General features: G+C 42.1%; 2 protein-coding genes and 1 non-coding gene across 5 annotated transcripts in view; all 3 read right to left on the bottom strand.

Moving 5' to 3' along the window:
* KATNA1 (katanin catalytic subunit A1) overlaps positions 1–13429 on the bottom strand; it is a 38999-nt gene extending 25570 nt beyond the window's left edge. The window contains exons 1-3 of one of the 3 annotated variants that reach the window (XM_074990404.1): positions 13369–13429; positions 2522–2695; positions 1684–1841 (exon numbers count right to left, since the gene is read on the bottom strand). In XM_074990404.1, coding sequence (XP_074846505.1) covers positions 1684–1841; positions 2522–2692 — 329 coding nt within the window. In that variant the 5' untranslated portion in view covers positions 2693–2695; positions 13369–13429. Of the gene's footprint in view, positions 1–1683; positions 1842–2521; positions 2696–12899; positions 12989–13358 lie in introns of those variants that run through there. The other 2 variants (XM_074990405.1, XM_074990403.1) reach the window with 2 other exon arrangements.
* Positions 13430–13681: 252 nt separating this feature from the next.
* TRNAG-GCC (transfer RNA glycine (anticodon GCC)) lies at positions 13682–13752 on the bottom strand. The gene has a single exon. It is a non-coding gene; the product is annotated as a tRNA-Gly (tRNA).
* A 3107-nt stretch (positions 13753–16859) lies between these two features.
* The window catches only part of LATS1 (large tumor suppressor kinase 1), a 53586-nt gene continuing 48608 nt past the window's right edge, over positions 16860–21837 (bottom strand). The window contains exon 8 of the mRNA XM_074990401.1: positions 16860–21367. Coding sequence (XP_074846502.1) covers positions 20861–21367 — 507 coding nt within the window. The 3' untranslated portion in view covers positions 16860–20860. The remainder of the gene's footprint in view (positions 21368–21837) is intronic.

The following is a 21837-nucleotide window of genomic DNA, read 5'->3' as shown; positions in this document are numbered from 1 at the left end:
ACTGTTTAAAAGACAGGAGAGATTGAATAGAAATAAAAATGCTAGGGTCAAAAAATAAAAGTGAGCCGATTTAAATGGAGAAATTATAAATATAAAAGTTGAGTTAATTTTAAAACAGATCAGGCACAGTTAAATAGAAGTCTCTTGTTTATTAGTTTTTGAAAGGAGGGAAGGGCAACAGCCAAGATAAAGAAGGGTCATCTTCTGTCTGGTTCCGCCCCCAATTTGGCTGTTCTGCCTTTCAGAAAGTAAGTTCAATACAGGGATTGTCCTATCACCATGAGGCCCAAATCCTCATTGGGGATTTTGGGTACTATCACAAATATATTCATTTCTAAAACAACAATTTAAGCACATTTCTTGACTGACATTGAACACTTTACTAATGTCCGTTTAATCTTTAGGGCCACTGAAACCTCTACAAGAATTATGCTTATTCTAAAACCACAACAAACCGTTAAAGACCTAAGCCTGCAAGATGTTCCTCCCAAAGGAAGTACAAATAAAGTTAGCAGGTTTTTGCATTGGCACAAGGATCTATGTATGACCAAACAACTTGTGGGATCAGGACCCAAGCCTTCTCTTTCTGCACAACTTTTTTTTTTTTTTTTTTTTTTTTAAAAAAGTAAAGTTATTCCCAAATAAAAGCATGGACTGAAATATTTTCTTTCCCTTTCCAACAAGGCTATAGTGTCTCCACTCCTTGAAAAAAGCTGTTGAAATTGGAATTTACTAAGATCAGTAACAATGACACAGACCACTAGAACACACTGAGGAGCAATAACTGTCAAAAACCATGCCTATTTGCAGGCTTCTGCTTGGGAAAGCAACAAGCAGCAAAGGCAGGCCAGGTTATGCACTAGAAGAGGAATCTAAAAACAGGGGTCTCAGACTCAGTCTACGGGCCATATAGAGCCAAGCAGTTCCACAGTCCCGTCCATGTACAGCTGCCACCATGTGAGTCCTTGTGGCGGTGATGTCCACTCCCTTCCCCCATGTTCAGCTCCTGTTCAGCCTCTGTCCTGTCTCTTCCCCACTCCACTGCGCTCTTCCCTTAAGTCACAGCTCCTGAGGGACATGGTCCTGGGGATTACTTGGGGTGCCTAACGGAAGTATTAAAGGTTTACGCCCCCTCCACCACTCACCACGGCATCAAGGCCAGGAGACATGGGGGGGTAATGACAATGCAGAGACAGACCCCTCCCACCCCGAGCGAGGGGTGACTGCTGCCCTGCTAGGAGGATTTGAGGACTCACACTGGCCCTCAAGCCAGAGTTTGAGACCCCTGCTCTAAAGAGAGAAAAGCCATAAAAACTGCTAGAGTGACAGATACTTTCCCCACTTCTCCTTCATACCAGCAGCAATGAAGGATGAGGAGAGGAAAGACAAATACAACAGTGAAAGTCTGCTTCCTTGGAACCTCCAAAAGACTCATGTCTTCATACCACACCTTCTTCCTACAACTAGGAAGTAGACTGATGCTTCATGTTTAATCAGACTATTAAACAAAATGACATCCTGAAGTAGAATCCAGAAATCTCTTTTCCCAGAATCTGGACATCAAGTTTTCATTCCCCTTACCTAAGCCTTAAGGGAGGAATTCCCCAAGTGCAGATTCACACTGAAGTTGAAGCATGTTTTTTATTTTATTACATGTTCTGGTCATAGTGATTTTCTTCTTACCTACGTTCAGCTGGTACAGGCAAGGACCACACTTCCCCATCGCGAGCTGGTAATTCTTGCTGTGCTGCTTTCAAGGGAGTGCAATCTAATTTAAAGCTTTCTAGTGTTTTCATTATATCCTTCACATGCTTCGCTTCCACGCTTATCTCCTGCCAAACCTAATACAAAAATTTGAAGTACATTTAACATATTAACAACAAATTGGCTTTAGTAGGTCTGTTACAAAACGTGAATACGCACTGCTGAATTCCACAAGATTTCACTAATGATCTAATTCTGATGTTCATGATTAGTCTAATACATGTATTTGTATTACAGAACATGAAATATACAAATTTGTGAAGGTTGTCTGAACACATTTATACACGGACGAATCAGCCAGATAAAGAGGGGTTTAAAACCAACTCAAAGAACTGCTGTTGGTTTTCATGTGAGTCTTAAATGTAAAAAAGCACAAAGAATAAAGACTGATTACTCTTCAGATGATAAAGTTTTACATAAAGGAGCATGCATATGTTGGTCTTAAATCATTACTACATGGTCAAAACCACACCATTGAAAATAATGCAATGTGATAAGAATTAAACAAACAGTTTAAAGTGTAACAGCACAGTTTAAAAAATAACCAAACTAGCAACTTAGTACAATAATGAATATTGTTCTCCAGTCCTTACTTTGCCAGGGAGGTGCAGGGGGGGAGCCAATGAAGCTTTAATTAAGACTATTACCTGGTAAGCTATAATACCACCAGATAGTTTAGGTATTTTTACATTTCTTATTCAACATCAACTTACCATTTTATCATTAAAATGTTCATTTGCAAAACATAATGGCTCACCTGTTGCCATTTTTGTTGAAGATACGTATCTTTGACAGAGTAGAGGTATTTGTTCATTTGGTCAAGTACTCCTTGGTAGTAAACCATTGCAGAATCATAGTTTCCCAGCAAGGCATATTCACGGGCCAGTTTTACATTCTCACTGATCATAACAAGGTTCATACTCAACATCAGCTGAAAAAAATTAAGTCATTTATGCTGAAAAGTCAGTATGAGAAAACAAATCAAAGCATGTATTTGAAATAAGCTTTTAGCTATTAAAGATGTTCTAATTCACTCAGCAGGCAGGCTACTATATCCTGCTCTGCCTAAGAGAGTAGTTGCAGGACAGGCTCAATCTCCTCAGAAACTTCCCAAACTCCTGTACTTCCACACCAAGTATTCAGCAGTAACAAGCCTCACACATACACATCTGTCCACCTACCCCTCTCTCCTGGCTGCACTAGACACCTAACCAGACCTGCCTGCACTGCCAGGCAAAGGTCTGTGATGACTTTTGTTGCTTCTCATCAAAGGATTTTTCCGCAGGATGCAAAGAAATCTGCAAAGGACATTAATTCTGTATGTGCTCAGTCACACAGAATTCCCCCAGAAGTATAACAAGGAAGCACGAAAAGCTCAGGAGCACCTAAGATAGCCTTATATCACTACCCTCTTCCTATGCATGCAGAGATTACGCAGATAGCAGGAGGAAGAAGTCACCGAGAAGATAAACTGAAAACAAATGCAGACAAAAAGCTTTTAACATATCAGAACACACTATAGTACACATTCTAGCTTTTAGAATAGTTCCAGAAAATGGAAAATTCTAAATCTTATCTCCTGAAGTTCTGCATCTTACGGTTTTTGTACCTTGTCAGTATTTAGCAAAAATAAATGTTTCACCTTCAGTTTACAAGAGCACTATTATTCTCCTCCGCTATTTCCTTCCTTCTTGAGTTCTCATGTAGATCCCTCTGCAAAGTTCTGTTTCATTATATTTCTCATCCAATCAGATTTTAATTTGCAGTAGAGAAGATATAATGAAGTAGGCAGGATAAAACAGGGAAGGTAGCATTGTATGATCTGTACTGGGGTGGGAAACCAAAATAGCAGGAAGACATTTTCAAATTTGGCAAAAATTCAATTCAAGAGCACAATGCATGTGAATATGAGATTGTCCCAAATAAAGAACATCAAACTATACTTTTTGTAACCCCTATTTTAAGAACAGAGCACAATGATTTGTAATGCATACAAGCTTACTGCAGGACAGTCACAAATCTTTCATGTATTCTATTTCCTCACACTTTATGTGTGTGTTTGTACCACTGTCTTCCTGACTTTCTCTCCAGATTAGGGAGCAATGGATACAGTGCCAGAGGAGGCAGGAGAGGGAGGAACGGGAAAGATCAGGGGGCCATCGGTGATGTGGGGGAGGTGGCAAATCCAGGCCCCTTGCCAAAAGGCCAGAGCTTGCTGGAGCATGGCTGAAACCTGGTGCTGGAGAACACAGTGGTGGGGGCTGAAGTGATGGGAGGGATGAGCCACAGGCTAGAGCCTAAATCCCCATGGCTGGATTCTGGGGTCCTGTGGCTGAATCCCATCACCAGACAGCCCAAATCTGGTAATAGAGAAGGCAGAGGGGACCAAGGGTAACAAGCAGGAAATGGTAAGCACAGGTCTAGCAGTCAGTGCTGTGTAGCTGAGGCCAACGCCTAATGACCTGGCTCAGAGAAGGCACTGAAGGAGAAAGCTCAGAGCCAGAGAAGGCACTGAAGTCTAGGGGCATCTGGGGAAGTGGTGATCCCAGAACCTCAGTATGGAGCCTGCCACTGCACCTGTTGTTCAAAGCCTTATGACCAAAGCCCCAACCACTGAAGGGTGGAAGCCAGGAACCTGATCCTATTGCCCCCAGGAAAGTAGGGAACTCAAATGGACCACCCACTTCTTCAGTGTTCCTGGCTGTGTGTGTGTGTGGCAGTGGTGGGAAGGCCCAAGAACTGCTGGCAGCCCTGCAGGACTGGCATTTTGCTCCACCCTACCCTCCCAGCTGCAAGAAACCCCTGGTGGTCATATCTGGCTTCCAACTTCCTCCCCTCTATGCTCCCGCCACCCATTAGCTTATGCAACCCTCCCCACCCCACTTTCCACATTCCAGCATGGTTGCTTCCTCCTCCAAAACTACCTGGCTCTACCAATGTGACTGCTGTCCACAGAGTACAGGAGAGAGTCTTCTTGCTCATTCTGAGCCCAGCACAAGAGCAGCCCCCAGAGTAGCCAGGAAGAACAGCAATTAAAAGGGAAAGTACTTCTTAACCCCTGCAGCCCTTGGAGAAGACATGCTTGGTACACCCAGACTCAAGAATTTAGGTGAAAAACTGAAAAGCTGCCACTAACCATATATAAAAAAAAAAAAAAAAAGTTTTCACAGGCTTGTATCTTGCCCAAATTTAGGCAATTTTTCCAGAGATGCAATAGGCATATCCCTGAACCTCAGGTGTTCCACCCCATCCCTAGCACAGAGTTATCAGAGCTCAAATGAACAAAGGCAAGATTTTTGTTAAATATGGGTGTGGGGGGAGTGGGGGAAATGTACTACTCCCTAATCTTGTTCTTCGAAATGGCTGTACCATTTTGACTTGGACCTTCCCAAAAATTCAGCTTGAAGAAGGCAACTGACAGGAAATTTCAGCCAGAGTAATTTGTTTGCATAAAATATTGCAGAACTGTAATACTGCATTAAAATGGGAATTCTCAGGCAACTTGAAGCATGGGCAGTAGGACCAGCTCCTCATCATCCTGAACGCTCTTTAATTCTGCTATATCCTTTTCGAGATGTATTGGCAAGCACTACAAGCAATAAACCAAACAATGCCACACCACTCATTCACATAAAGACTTCTCCCTCACATCATTCTCTAGACTAGTGTTTCACAACTTCATTTGGCCAAAGAACCCTTTTAAATGCAAAAGAATTTTGCGGAACCCCATTCCCAAACGCTACCCTCCTTGGCCCCCAAACCTGCCCCCCATCTCCAGGCTTCACCTGCCTCAACCCTCATAGCTACCCCCCTAAACCAAGCTTTACCCCCATCCCAAAAAACCCACATCCCTACCTGCAGACTTAAGCCTTTCTCAGCCACAAACCCAGGCCCCAAGCCCCAGGATTAACCTGCCTCAGCCCCAAACCAGTCCCCTGGGACTAACCCATCTGTGACACTGGCTGGGGAGCCAGTGCTGGGGGTCTACAAGTGCCCAGCGGAAGGAAGGCTGGCGTGGAGGTGAGCTGAGTCACACCCATTGAAGGGGTCTGGCCGCTCCAGTAGTGGGGCAAGTGAGGGGCTCCCCACCCTGCCACTACTGAAATAAACCAACTGAGTTTAGCTACACTAACAGCAGGATCTCTCCTGCCCCCCTGCCGGGTGTTCGCCCAATTCAATTTAGTTCTACTATTTCAGCAATGACAGGACAGGGAGCCCCAGAGGAATCATCTATTTTAATGGAATTTTCTCACAGAACCCCAGGGTTCCACAGAACACCATTTGGGAAACACAGCTCTATGCAATCAGAACTGCATATTAAGCAGAGCCACATAGCCCAAGGCAATCAGCCTCTACCCTTGGCTGAGGCACTTGAGTTTATAAGGGCCATCCTAACCCTCTTTAAGTAGCTATGGAGACAGCAGTGTTCCCTGTAAGCTGTGTGTTTGTGTGGCTACTCAGCAGTGTCAAATGCCATCCAGCTGATTAGCAGAGCACCCACAGCTAGGCTTTTTGTTTCTATTGGTGGTGCATATTTGTACATTCCTCAGTGAGCATAACAGAAAAAACTGCACATGGATTAAAAGAGGGACCATTGAGAGACAGTAATTTACACCTCCAACTCTACCACAAGCATCACAAGCCCAAGCCCATTAACCCAGCCTGGAAATCTCACAGCCCATGGCTCTGTAGATACACCCAGAGATGCCTAGTTCCTGTTCACCGAACAGTTAGGTTAGATTTGGGGAAAGGCTTTCACTTAAGTTACCAGAAGAAGTCTGTGTAATGGTTACCTGTTATGTAGGGCTGTTTATAGAAACAGCCCAAAATATGCTAATGAGGCATGGATGCAAATTCTCCGCACCTCATTAGCATAAGGTCACACGATTTGGAGTCCAGAAGACGTTTTTCTGGACTCCAAAATGCTGTTTAGAAGCGTGGCCCCTGGTGGGGCTGGTCTTCCGGAAGGAAGTCCTTTTTCTGGAGGCCCCTTCTTCCTTCCAGAAGACCTCCCCCTCCCCCCAGAGGCCACACTTCTAAACAGTGTTTTGGAGTCCAGAAGAACGTCTTCCAGACTCCAAATCAGCTGACCTTATGCTAATGAGGCATGGGGAATATGCACCTGCACCTCATTAGCATATTTTGGGCCATTTAGTAGCATGCCACTTTAAGAAAGTGGCATGTGTAGAAACGGCCTAGGAGAAAATGCCTGAAGTTCATCAAGGATCACTACTTCTGTTTAAAACAAAGCCACCTGTGGTGATAGCTGTAATCAAGATCAAACATTTCCATGTGTTCATCCTACCAGATACACCTGTTTGTCCCATGATTTTAAATGACTAAACCTGTTGAAACAAGCAAAGCAAGATGATATTTAATATTTTAAATCAAGTAATGGCATGTTACCTAAGCAGAACTAGACTCAAAAAAAAAAAAAAAAGAAAAGAAAACCACAACATAGCTGTGTACAATAAATACAGTACAGAACTCTAAGCAGGCATTCTGCATGATAAGTTTGTGTGCAAGAACAAACAGTTCAGCTATACGAGTTTTTTTCCTAACAAACAGATGGCATCACAAAGAACGAAGAGGAAACAAAGGAAATGAATGATGCCTAATAGAAAGAAGGGAAGGCACAAAATGTTTAGCCAGGAAAGTGGGGGTGAGAACATAAAAGACAGATGCTGTGGTAGTTTACTAAAGACTTTTCCAAGTTAAAGAAAATGAAATAAGTAAACAATATACAAAGGAATAAAAGAGACAGACTGAGTAGGAAGAGTGTTAAATTGGTAAACTTTTGCTTGTATCATCAAAATAAGTATTCCTCTAAAAGTTATGAGGGTTCTCAGTATAGATGTGGGTGCTAAAGAGGTAACACTAGCAGAACTTAGTCTATATTGTTGCTCAAGTTTTAGCTTACAATCAAACTACGTACACACTGGAATTCAAGGTGTGACTACAGCATAGACAGACAATTAAAAATACACACACTCACTTTGCCAGCCTGCACTGAATCCCATGTCACTGTATCTCCACTGCTAATTTTAGCTATGTTAGCATAGGTAAGGATAAGACAAATAGGCATGCTGCAATCACAACACGAATTGCAGCATGGACATTAACATCCCTACTTGGTAATGCAGGTTAAGAGCAAGTAATCTTATAACCTAGTAACCATCAAAATTTCTGTTGGTTACTCTGTTAGCCACCTCCCAACCCATCGCTCTGCATTTAAAAGGCTGAGCAGACCCACAAGGATTGGGCTCTTCCCCTCTACTCTACATTTAAATTTTCAATTTTCAATGCAAAGCAGCAGTGGGAGGGGGAAGGAGGCATCTCCATGGCAAGGACAGAAGCTGAGCCAGCTTGTGTGCCTGCTCAACCTTTTAAATGCAGAGCAGCAGGGGTGGGGGAAGAGGACAGAAGCTGAACCAGCCTACCTGCCGCCTCAGGCTTTTTTACATGCAGAGCAGCAGTGGGGGAAGCTGCCCGATCGCTTCAAAAGAAGGGACAGACGCCGAGTGGAGCCAACCCAACCACTCCTTATTTGCTGGGAGTGGGGAACTGGAGGGGTCTGTGAGCAACTGGTAGCACTAACTGATAAGGCAATGCTTACTGGTTAGTCATGAAACTGGATACTTATTACATCCCTATTGCTATGGCAAATGTCCTAATATAAACTGCCAAAGCAGCAGATTTTTCTTCCAGTTTTGAATCCTAGAGTGTAACATACTGTTGTTTTGAGATTGAGGATTTTCATAAATTCCAATACATAATGCACGTTTATTTTCATCCAGTCGTACTATTAATTTTTCTTCATGTATATTTTTGGATAAGACACCAATCCTAGATATTTAAAATGTTCTTGGTTTTAATGGAGCACTCTTTTAAAGAGCAAGAATAGATTACGTAAGTTAAGAGGGCTGTGTAAGACTATTTCCTCTTTACCTTTATTGTTACAGAATTAGATAGCCAGAAATACATATTGTCTTTCACAACTCTTTCAGACTTGTTCTGTGTACGAAACAAAACATATGCAAAATTAAGGCTAGATTAGAATAAAGAAAAAGAAAATCAACTCCTGTACAACAAAATATTTTAACTTGGAAATGTGTGCACAGATAATAAAACAGGACAGTCTACACAGTACTTCTATCAATTTGAACCATTCACTGAATTGTATTCTGTGGAGTTATCTATAGACAAACAGCCACTAAAATGAAAAGTTTGTAAAGTCACTTCTAGATGGTAAACAACGCCCTCTTAAATGTAATGCTGTGCTGACTCCCCAGAAATGATTTCAGAGTTAGAATAACCTATTTATAAGACACTCTATAGGACTTCCCAGAAATTAAGAAGTTATGGCCTTGTATTAGTATTTTTTAAATGCCAGAAATCTGGTTCCACTTTGGTTTAGGTTGAGACCATCCTTCCTGCATAGCAGGAATTGTCAACCACGCACAGTGAGTGGGCTGCTTGAGTGGCCCTCCTTCACCTCAGTGGATTGCAACAACCCACTGCTGTTCCTCTTCCTCCCTCCCAGAGCTGAAATGTTTTCATGGATTTCTGAGACTCCAGCTCTGGGAGGGTGGGGGAAAGAGCTGGAATGGAGCACAAATCAGGCATTTTGCAGTCCCTCTGAAAGTACTGGGAGAGCAGCAAAGGAGTAGTAAGTGCAAAGCTCCAGTGCCCCAGTGTGTAAGAAGCATGGTGGGGGGAGAAGACAGCCAGGTGGTCTGCAGACTGCTTGTGGAACCCCACTGGGTAACAGGTGGCCCACAGGCCACCAGCTTCCCCCACTACTCACCGCACAGGCTCCCCCTTTCCCAAAAAAGTTTCAATAGTTCCTAATAAATCTAACTCAGTTCTCTGTACACCATCATCTCATCCATAGAGACTCTGCAGTTCTGCCAGTCTAAATAGCCCATGCATGCAACTGGAAGCATTTCAAAGAATGATACTCCAGAGGTCTACCACTTCAGTCTCTTATACAGCAGCCTAAATTTGACCTCCAGGATCACTCTCCTGTCCTTCCCTAGGTCATTAGTATCTACATGTACCATGACCACTGGCTCCACCTTCACAGTCCACATAAGTCTATTTAGAAGTCTAGAGAGAGATCCACCAGGCACAAAAGTCAAGATGAGGTTCTCATAGTCAATGGAAATTCTGATAGCTAGGTTTCTAATGATCAAATCCCTCATCCTGACCACCTGTCTCTTTCTAATATCTGGAATTCACTCCCCCAGAGGTATCCTCAGTGTGAGAGGATGCCACACCATCATCTGGAAGCAGGGTCCCTCTGCTCCAATTGGACATTCTCCTTCTCTGAGGCTTTCATCCTCCTAAACAGCACAGACATTGCCAAATCATGGGTGGGTCCAGTCTACTGTGTCCTGAAATGTCTCATCTATAGCTCCCTTAATCCCGCCAGGTCAGCCACTCTGGCCTCCAAAGCCCATATACAGTCTCTGAATTCAGTGCAAGGAATTCCATTTGCCCATAGGCTAGGTAATCATAAATTGTGCAGTGGGTGCAAAAACTAGATAAACCCAGAGAGCAGGGACTCTGCCTGTGTTCTGTTTTTACTCCAGCACTTCATTCCTTTGTTGATGTCTTGCTTTCACCAAGGGTGTTTTGGGCTTTTAAGTTTAAAGAAAGTTGTCTAGCCTCTCCTCCCCCTTTTCCCCCCAGACTCCTTTGTAAAATTCCAGTTAGACACAACTGTTTGCTAGCATAGGTAGCAACTTACATGGGCCTCAGGGGGCCTTGGCAAGAGGAATATTTCTGGCCTGTGCTTCATTAAAACTCACCACCTGCCTGTCCCCCTGCCTGGGATGTTCCTTCCAGCCCTGCAAGCCACGCCCTGCAAGCCACACCTCTGAGGGAGCCCCCCACCAACAGCTGGAGCAGCACAGAGACCCCATTCTCCCCTGACCCCACCACAGAGATGTACCTGCTAGCAGCTGCAGGGACCAAGCAGCCATAAGCTGCTCTAGCCCTGCTATACTGCTGGTGGTAGCAGTGGGTCCAACCAGGGCATTTTAAATTGCCCAGGAGCATTAGTCCAGGGAACATCAGAAGGGGCAACACCCAGAGACACCTCTCTTTCCAGGAGCCACTGATAGATAGGTTTGCCACACAGGCAAGTGTTGTACTCCTCCATCTACTCCCTCCCCACCCTCAGATGGCACGCCAGACCTCCACCCTGATTCCTCCCACACTTAAACTCCTTTCCACAGACCTTACCTTCCCACACCTACACTCCCTCTGTGTCTTTGGGGGCGGGGGGGGGGGGGAGAAAGAGGAGTGCAGGCTCCGGCCACCATCAAAGTTTCTGCCAACCTGCTGCCCCTGTTCAATACTGCCTTGGTTGCTTAAGAGTGGGCTTTTTAAACTTATTACATAAAGTGAGGGAGGGGGCTGATTAGTGTATCAACTACTAAACAGATTCAACAGCTTCCCTGTCCACAGACTTGGTCTTTGTCTGTTAAAAGCCCTTTTTATTTTCTCCTTCCAAGTTTGAGCGTTTCAATTGAGTCAATACAAAATGCTGCTTACTACCTAATCAGAGCATCTGACATGCATTTAGGCAACCAATCTTGAAACACAGACCCTTTCAGTTAGTATAAGAAGGGTGGTTCCAGAATATACTACTTTTTAAAAAAAAAAATGCACAATACTTCAGTCTGTTAGGAAACAAATCATTGGTGCCTTTCAGAAAACCACACATAACTAGCAGAAAAATATCAACTGGAAATATGAAACCATGCAGAACACATGGAGTCCTGAAAACAAAGACATGCACTTAACTTCACATTTACTAAAACAAAGCAAGCAGTTCTGTCGCACCTTAAAGGCTAACAATTTATTAGGGAATGAGCTTTTGTGGGAAAGACTCAACTGCTTCAGATTCTGGAGCAGAAAACTTCTGCTCCAGGATCTCAAGTGGGCCTTTCCCATGAAAGCTCATTTCCTAAGAAAAAAATTGTCAGTCTTTAAGGTGCTACAGGTCTGGCTTGCTTTGTTTTGTGAACAAACCAACCAACACAGCTACCCCGAGACTAGTCACGTCTTTTAGTGGCCAAGATGGACTACTAGGTATCTACACATTTATTCTTTTTAAAAAGTACTTTATCCAGTGGCAGATTAGCCACAACACCAACAGGGCACATGCCCAGAGGCCTCAAGCAACTAGTGGGCCCTGGAAAAATGGACTCTGTGCTGTAGCCAAACCTGCTCCATCCACCTGGTCTCCAGGTGCACAGAGCAGTGTTGGGACATGAGGGCTTTCCCCACTCCTGGGAAAGAGCAGGGTCAAGGGCTTCCTCCCATGTTTCCTCTGCTGCTCCTGCCAGGGAAACCCCATGCACCCCAGCCCTGCTTCCAGGTGCCCACACTACAACCCCATTTCCCCTTCAGGAGCAACATAGGGGAACTGAGGGGAGAACTCCAAAACAGGAGGAGTAGGAAGGGGCCCAAACTGGCTCTGGCTTAAGCTCCCACTAAACTTTAAATCTGTTACTAATTTCATCAAAGCATTAAAGGCACATGTGATAAGAGCTACACATGGCAAGTTACAAGTTATCAGAAGCCTGACTGGTACAAACAGTAATGACTGTAATAACACACAGAAAATGCAATTTGATTGCAGTTTTTAAAAAAGTTGTAATAATGTCAAGAATAACAATGGATGGCAGGATGTTACTGAAATTGTGATCAGTTTTGTCTTAATACCTTATATTTTCTATTAAATACCACAGCTGTAATAGAACTAAGCATTACAGGCTCTTCAACTGAGAATATTGTTTACAATTCCTTGTTTAACCAAGCGCAAGTATCTTGGTGAACTTGGGAAGGGGGAGGGGGGAGTGTTAAGTTACCAGCTATTTTAATAGCAACTCGGGACGTATAAAAGGAGCCTTTCCTGCGCTCGGGTCCTTTTTATTAGTTAGAAGCCTCGTTTCAAAAGATAAATGAACCCTTTTTCCACCAGAACGCCTTAAATTAAGATGCAAATCGGGGTGGAGAACTGTCTGTGGGTGTGTGCACGCGTGTGCGGGGGTGGGAAGCAGGAACACGGTCTCGCCTAGACACGCTCACAAATGCTTAGCAGAGCGGCCAGTCAGACTTACTTCCATGTTTTGGCCTTCAAAAGCTTTCCAATTCACCCCCCAGAGGCTTTCCCTAGATGTGCCTGGCGGCCGCGGCCGCGGCCCCGACCCCGCCCCGGCCCCACCCAAGAGCGGGAGCCGGTGCAGCGAAGGCGCCTGTGGGAGGACGAAGAGAACACGCTCGATCCCGACGCTGCACGCGCACGCGCGCGCGCGCAGCCCCCCCCCGCACACCCGACCCAGCTCTGGGCCAGCTCCCGCCAGAAGCAGCCCCGCCCCCTGCGCTGCCCAGCAGCTTCCGCGCCCCTCAGCGCGCGGGGAAAGAGAAACGGCGCGAGCCTCTCGGGATCCAACGGCAGCTGGGGACGGGAGTGAGGAGGACCCCCCTCCCCCGAGGGCCGGCGCGCGGGAAGGAGTGGCAGCTCTAAAGAGGCGAGAGCCCCACCCGGCCCGGCCCGGTAAGGGGAATGAGAAACTCACTAGCACTCACTTGTCTCCAGCGCGCTTCGTAACGGCGGCGCCCAGCACTCGCGCCCCTCCGGCCGGGCTCAGCCCCGCCCCCCACAGCGTTAGCTCCTCCCTTTGTGGCCGGTGTGACAGCCAATCTGCTCACGTCACTTCCCGGAAGCTGCGCACACGACCCTGATGACCTAAGTGCGGGTCGGGAGCTCTGCGGAGCAGCACGTCCCCCTCCCTCAGTTCCGGCTCTGCGGGGGTCGGGGTAGGGAAGGAGAGTGGAGAAAACAACACGAGTTTTGTATTCTGGTGCTTCTTGGGATTAAGAAGCAAAAATAACGTTTTGCTGCATTGGCCGGGAATCGAACCCGGGCCTCCCGCGTGGCAGGCGAGAATTCTACCACTGAACCACCAATGCAGTGCTTGTAAAAGGTTGGAATGTCATGTAGGTGTCTGCTTTAGTCCTGTTTGCAACTTTCACTTATTTTTATTAAATAGTGAAGTATTTGTTAGTATTGCTGAGCCTTTTATTCATGGTAAAAAAAAACAACCCTACACCCCTTTGTCACCCACACAACACACCAAACCTCAAAACGAAGGATTTAGCACCTGAACTATTTATGTGGGTAGTGGCTCTAAGCCTACCATCATTTTGTCACTTTAAAATATCAGCTAATGTTTGTTACCCTCAAAACAAGTTACATTTTTATACCCCTCACATTTTTGCAGATGTGTTCTTCACTCATTCTACCATTAGTGGCAGAGTAGGCCCAGCAGGGCAGCTGAATCTCTTTTCAATTTTCCTATTTCAGCAGAACTTACATAGGGCCTGGGCTTTAGATTTATTTTTAATGTTTCTAGGGGTTAAGAAAGATGGATAAAACAGAGTGGATTTTAAAAAAAAAATATTTGCAGTGTTCTCCAACTCACCCTTGCACCAATGGAGTAGTACACATGAATCTAGAAGTGAAAATTGTTACAAATTAAAGAAAAAATAAATCTTTAATTTCCCATTGAATAAGATAAGTAATATAAAGTTGTTTTGAAAATCATAAGCATTACTCTGTAATAATGAGTAATAGAAGTAAAAGGATTTATCTTTTTGAAGATGTCACTTTTAACCTGGCAGCATTCTATTTATCCAATCAGACTAAATGGCAATGAAATTCTCTCTGCAGCCACAAAGCCAGAAGCAACCACAGTCAGGGATCAAATATTGGTTTCCGTCAGCACAACACAGACCTGGCTCAAGTTCCCATACAGAAACAGGGAAAATTACACTCCAACAGCAGGCAATACTTCCCCACTTGCAAGCACAAAAATCTGGGTGTAGAAAATAAACAAACTCGATGAAAAGAGGGAAATCACTCAACATCAGTTAGGTAAAACGCCACAGGCAGGACTCATTCACAGAACTGTGAACAGAACACCCACCCCAGAGTACCGGGGCAGTGCCTTCCACCTAATATTCTTGTTTTACAATAAAAGTTCCTTTTTTGGGCCTCTCACCTTACCCCTCTGACATAGCTGTCCTTGGTCAGAGAGGCCTCAGAGTTCAGAGGCACATCCACATGTTTGCCTCCTGCTTCAGCCATTCGGCTTGCTCTGCCTTTAGCTAGCCACCCCACTACTGCCATTCCTCAGCTCCTTGCCTCAACCAGCTATTTGTTCAGCAACTGTCACTGTCTGTGGCCCTTTGCCTCTCTGCTGTAACCTCTGTACATCAGCCTCTGATGTTCAGCTCTTTCCAGACTGTTCAAAAACACTGAAGGGTCTGTCCCACAAAAGCTCATCACCAAATAAATCATTTTGTTAGTCTTTAAAGTGCTAAATTTCTGCTGCTGTCTTTTGCACCATCTTGAGTGATTTTAGCTCTCTGTGATCTCTGTGCTTTTTAACTGTTAATACACTGGACAAAAACATCGTCCCTCCCCAAGCTGATTTCAGCTCTGATTGAACATTTAAAATATGAAAAGGCTCCTAATGAAGCCAATTTAGCTCTTCCTTTTACCATGGGGCAGGAACATAAAACCTGTCCAGAAACCTCTACAGAGATAGTCCAGACCACCGTCTAAGATATTTGTTTCCACTCCTGTCATATAAACATGATGCAGCGTTCACACATACACTTCCAGTGGGAATAAACCTTGTCATTCAGAGGAAGGTGTTAATCACCTCTGAACGACAAAACTATTGTAGAGCAAGTGCAACTGTAGATATAGCTTTGCTTTCACACGGTTCTTGCATTTGAGAACCTAGCTTAGCAAGATCCTTTTAGTTGAGGATGACCCCTTTATTCCAGGGAGCTTGTATGTGGGAATCCAAACGTCGGGTCCAGGACAAACTGGTGACCCGTGACTAAGAGAAACTCAGCCAGGGTTGACACACTGACTTCTAAATTAAATCAAACAGGTCTATTTTTTCCTCTTAAACACAGATATTGTTTTGTTACAAATGTTAAAGAGTGTTGAATATTCAAAACTAAGAGCTGTTTGGTTCTATCCTCCCAGTAATACAATCAGTAGTCTATGAATATATTTCTAAAACTCTGATGTTGAACTCTATTTAATTTGTCAATGAAGGATCACTTCCCATCAGTTCACTAGCCACTCATGAACATCAAAATTATCACTATATTTTATTTCAAGCCACAGGGGGCCCAAGAAACCTGGCTGTAGTGCTGGGAAGTGCCCTATCACTTTAGTAAAGCACAGATTGATGCAACCATTTTCATTTTTGGTTTCACACTTTAATTTGAACACTATCAAAGAAAGAGTCATGTTCTATTTTTGGATAGCACTCTTTTGCCAGGAATGAATTTCATAACCTAAGGGCTTGCACTAGCTCTGAATCACCAAGAAAAGCAGTAATTTATGAAGTCATTTAACCATGATGTACTCAGTCTATAGATCAAGGGACAGCAACAACTGGCACACCAGCCAACTTTACCAGCACGTGAGGCAGGAGCTCAGCCCCGCCCCTTCTCCCAATGCAGACTGACGTGCTCAAACCATGCTGCCTGTGGATTAACAAAAGACCACTTAATGCTACCAACCACCACCTAAAGAATAAAGCTCTACATCTTTATTAATAAACCTGTTGTAAGTAGGATGATTAGTGACTTTAAAAATTATCACCACCAGCACTCAGACTGTACATAGAGGTCAAAAAGTCACATTTTGGCACGCTGCGTTGGAAAGACTGCTGACTCTTACCCATTGTCCACTGAATAAGTAGATCCCACGCAGGGGAGGAAAGAATGATAAATTACAATAATTTAAATCATATAAATCATATGACTTGATTTATAGAACTTCTAGAAGTGAGGTCAGAAATGTGGTCCAATTATAACTAATATGACAACTTCATGCAGTTAACTGCATGACAAGGTATTGATTCACCAGCTGAGTTATGCCATATGCAAAGATTTTAAAAACAGAATGAGACCAACAACTTTTGAACAATTTGAAATTTCAACTTGTATTTGATTAGTAGAACCAGAATTTACCATTTACAAGGAAAAAGTGATTTACTGTGCTTTATTCTTTATCCCAGCAGATATTACATTAGAGAAATTGATTCTGAGAAAGATGAAACATTCATAAAACAGTTATAGGCAATGTTACTGATTGTGAATGCAATAGCTGTTGGTAAATATGCAAAGATGATTTATACTGACTATGAAGGCTGCAATTCATTCTTTTAATTTCATGTCATTTTATAAAACTGTAGTGTTTTGTCAGTAGAACATCTATCATACAAAGGACATATATACACACAATACAATAGTAAACTTAAGTAGTACCTTTGCTCAAAAAGCATGTTAAGGCACTCATAGCATTTTTACTACAGATTGACTCTCTCTAGTCTGGCACTGTCTCATCCAGCAACATCTGTAATGCCGCATGATTTTAGTTGGTCTGCTGACCACTTACCACAGGTGTGGCCAAGTTTTCCTTGGTCCCATGAAGTTTTTTGTTCTGTTTTGTTTTGTTTTACAGCCACCAGTACTGGCTCTCAGTGTTCTGTGCTGTTATTTAGCAGTAATTTACCCCAAGTGTCTTCTAGGAGCCCAGTGAGCAGCTGAGGTGTTGGTAAGGTTGCTAGATACTATTGACCTCCTGTAGCCTGGGAAATTATCTCGTTTGGAACTGATTGGGTTCCAAGGTTGCTGACTAGGGAGGTTCAATCTATATTATGTTGACTTAAATTTGTTCTCTCTTTGCTTTGGTGGTATGAAAGTAAAGAGATTAAATATCCGATTTTAAATACTAACAACATTTAGATCTGAGCCGTATGGTATGTGGAGTAACAGCAGCAGCATCTAAGAATCCTATCCACTGCATTAGCTAATAACTAAAAAAAATTAAGTTCAAATAAAATCATACCATTTCTCAGCTTTCCAATTAGCAACAGTAGAAGATTTTAAGTCAGTCTCACAATGACTTTCTAGTCATACATTCTATTGATTCTATTAGAAATACAAAGATAGAAAAGATACAGCAAGAGGGCCTGCCCTAGGATAGAGTATCATTAAACAATACATCAGAACAGTATTTACAATAGTTACAGGATTACACAACATTTTATAAATACAATTTATATGTATACATGAGACAATAAAAGACAGTGACTTGTTTTAATTTTCTACAATTGAAAATATTTTTAAGTCTGTACTAAAACTGTGATTTATACAAATCTCACAGCCACTGCTTATAAGCATCTCTCCTCTGTTGTCAATAAAAACTAGTCCAATGAAAGATCCATCTCAATTTCTATGTCCCAGAAGATTCTAGAGCAAAATCTTATGAAGGACTGAAACATCAGTATTGTAAACAGTATATGGTAAGGGGCACAACATGTCCTGGATCCATGTTTGAAACTACTTCTGTAGTCAATGGAAGTTTCACACATGGGTGCAGGGCAATGCACTGGGGAGTTGAAGCAATGTAATTGCTCATCAGGGTATTTTCTTTTCTCCCAGAGCAGAACTTAGCACTCTAATGCAAAGGAGATCCAGCAGAGAAATACGCATAGATTATGTACTGCAGCATCTAGACTAAAAACTTCAGAAATTAGGAGCATCAAAATTTAATGGTAGCTAAACTGGTAATGCCTCATTTTTATTTATATATTCAAAATGGCAGAGCAGTATCTCACAGTTCAGTATCATGTATATTAGTCTGAAACACTCAAATCACTTGCTTTAATAGAAAGTCCCTTTGGATTTAACTGTCTGTAGAATGGAAATGCCTGGGAAAAGTCATCTACCTTCAGCTAAACCCATCACTTTTTGGCTAATACCAACCACAAGTCTAGATCCTGATGAACTCGGAAAGGAGAAATATGATCAGATAGTTAAAATTGTATTTGTAATTAAAAGTTGACAACATTGCCTTCTTAGGAAGTTTTATTTAGTACATGCCCACTTGATTAAATTGGTTTTAACCAGTAACACATTACCCTTTACTGAATGACAAGTAAACAAGATTAAAAGTGCCAGTTTTACTGGGACACTTACCAACATTATGAATGAAGACAGCCCTTTAAAAGATTATTTACCTTGAAGTAAAGCCTACTTTTACAAACAAAAAAAGCTGAAGTATGTATACATTGCATCCATTTTGTAATATTGATGCTAAGCATTAAGAATCTTAGAAATGTTGACACAGAACAGCTTTCTTAAAGACAGGCAAACAGGACTAGAATGGTGTTTTACTGATGCGTGTCCTATTCAGACTATAGAAAAATAGCTTTTTTATTAAAAGGAATGCATATTTTTATATAAATATATTTTCACCGTAGGTGCTTCATAACAGAATAATAAGCAAACATCCATAAAAACAGGATTCTCCTCTTAAAATTATTTTAAAAGACATTTATCATGATAGCACCATAGTGGTACTGCACTTCTCACACTGCTGTGATAGTGGCTCTTGAGTGTGGTTTCATGATGCTTAGGGAGCAAGGATTCTAGTATAACAACCTGGATGACTAGAGTTAACAAGAGGCATTGATCTCAAAAGTGTTTGATATTAAACAGATGAGACTTTAGTCCATGAATGGGGAAAACTGTGCTTATTTACAAGCAAATTTAAAAGAAATGACAACTCACATTTCTCTCTGTCTCTATTTTAAACACCACACACAAACCATACCACCTACTCTGCAAGCTATGGAATGGAGAAGCTTTACTCTTCCTTCCCACAACCTGCAACAATTGCTGGTCTTGTCAGCAAGACAATTGTTTAGTGGAGTGTTCCCCTCCGAGCTTCACAAAAAGTTCCTTAATTTTGCACCTCAAGGCTGCGATACTAGAACTTCTGCTTAGCTTCTGCTTGAATGCTACAGAAGCAATATTCAGAATGATACAGTGATAGCAGATGCATATAAAACAACACAGAAGTAAATCTGTTTTGAATTAAGCTGTGTATGACAGTACACCAGAAATGTAATGAGAGGGAACAGCGCAGCTTAACAAGTTTGTTCTCAGGTACACACACACAGTTGGGGTTTAACATATTAAGCTAGTCTTTGCATCACAAAAGCCTTATAAAAACCATGTTGTGCACATTCAATCCTTCAAAAAGTTGACAGGCCAAAGCAAGAAACAGAACCATTTTCAGAACAATTTTTCAAACTACACATTTTCTGACTGGAGCAGAATTTTAGAGACTGTAAAGTTAGGCTTCAGTTAAAAAAAAAAAAAAAAAAAAAAAAAAAAGGTTACAGCAGATTTCAGGCTATTTTTTCCTGAAGGCTTCATTCCTTCCACATCTTTAAGATGGGCTAACAGGGAGAGAGCTAAATTGCTACTAAGTAAATACTATTACTGGTTTTAGGTATCACAGTGCTCTAAATCTAGTCATACTTTCAATATTTCAATAATTTTAAGTTAAATATAAATAACCCCCCTGCTTTTTCAAACCATTTATAGTCACATTGTAGAGACTGATGCTTCCTAGTTTCAAAGCTGTGAACTGTGCAGTTACTGTACTGACTGGGAATTATCAGACAGGCTTAATTTTACTAATAATCAAGCTTTGTTTCAGAGAGGTATCAGTTTTGTAGGTGTATGGTAAGGATTTATATTTGGTCAAAGCAAGGCAAAACTGTCATTCAAAAATTCTAGAACAAAGATTTTTATTTTAAATTAGTCTATGTACAAATAGATAACAGGCATCTCCTTTTAAGAAACCACTATTTCCTATATTGAGTACTTAAAGTACAAGGAACTGATCACAGAACTCAGTTCATAATTTATTTTCCCTAACATCAATTATTTTCTAAATTAATGATTAATAAATGCTGGAATAAGTTAACATTTTAAAGGATTTCCCTGCATTTTGGGGAAACAAAATGCACAGAAAGCAAAGATACAGAGCTCTGTGATAATGGTAATTTTTTTTTAATAAAGTGTGCATATATTTACCCAAGCAATCTTACGCTATTTTGCCTATTGCAAGGGATTTTTGAAAAAAATCACAACTTCAAAACATATGGTTCAGCTATCTTCAACTTCTCTGCTAAACGTAAACTAGATCACGATTTTGAATGCCTTTGCCCTCTTGCTCCTCCTCCTCATCTGATTGCTGCTTCAAGTTTTGTGGATTATTGTATTCATATTCAATTGGTTTTGGGTAGTTGTAAGGGTAGCCATTATCATCAAAAAACCTTCGAAATGTGAACTCATAAAAAGCATGTTCAGGGTGTTTACCATTTTTGTACCACCCATTAAGTGTGTCATTTACATTCCCTTCCTTATCATCACTCCACAATTTATCTGGATCAACTGGGTCAAAATTGGATGTGTCTGTAGGATGTGTAATTTTAGGAATGTATGAAGCAGTTTGCTGTCGTAGATCACTTGAAAAGTCAATAGCTTTAAAAAATGGATGAGCTTTTATTTCATCTGTACCATTCTTGCCTAAACGGTCTTCTGGGCCTCGACAGAGTTTGATAATAAGGTCAGAGGCTTCTGGAGTCAATTTAGCTTGAGGTGGGATGTGAAGAGTTGTTTGCCAATTGATAACCTTTAAAAAAAGAAAAGCAAAGAAAGTTAGATTTTTAATTTTCTGCGAGTAATTTAAAAAACGAGAATGAAATGCACAATGCAAATACTTTTCAAAAGTGATCATTTAACTTCAGTGTTTTCTCCTAAAAACCCAAAGCCTACACTCTTCATAGTTTTATTTATTTTGCCATCATCTCTCTCTCTCTCCAGTACTTATATAATTCTCCTTTACCAGAGCATCCAAGTTGCCTCAAAATTTTTAATATATCTATCTCAACACCCCTATGAGGAGGGAAAGCACTACTGTCCCTCACTGTCCAGATAGGAAACTTACAGCAACTAAGGGTAGCCCACACAACAATTGCTGCAGTGATGCAGACGTACTGATGTAGGTGCACTGCTAGGCTGTGTCTACATGAGCCCCCTCCTTTCGGAAGGGGCATGTTAATGACGGAGTTTGAAAAATGCTAATGAGGCGCATTAGCTGGG

The sequence above is a fragment of the Carettochelys insculpta genome, chromosome 3 (genome assembly GCF_033958435.1).
Source record: "Carettochelys insculpta isolate YL-2023 chromosome 3, ASM3395843v1, whole genome shotgun sequence".
In the NCBI taxonomy this organism is placed as follows: Eukaryota; Metazoa; Chordata; order Testudines; family Carettochelyidae; genus Carettochelys; species Carettochelys insculpta.
This window is presented reverse-complemented; position numbering and strand designations above follow the sequence as displayed.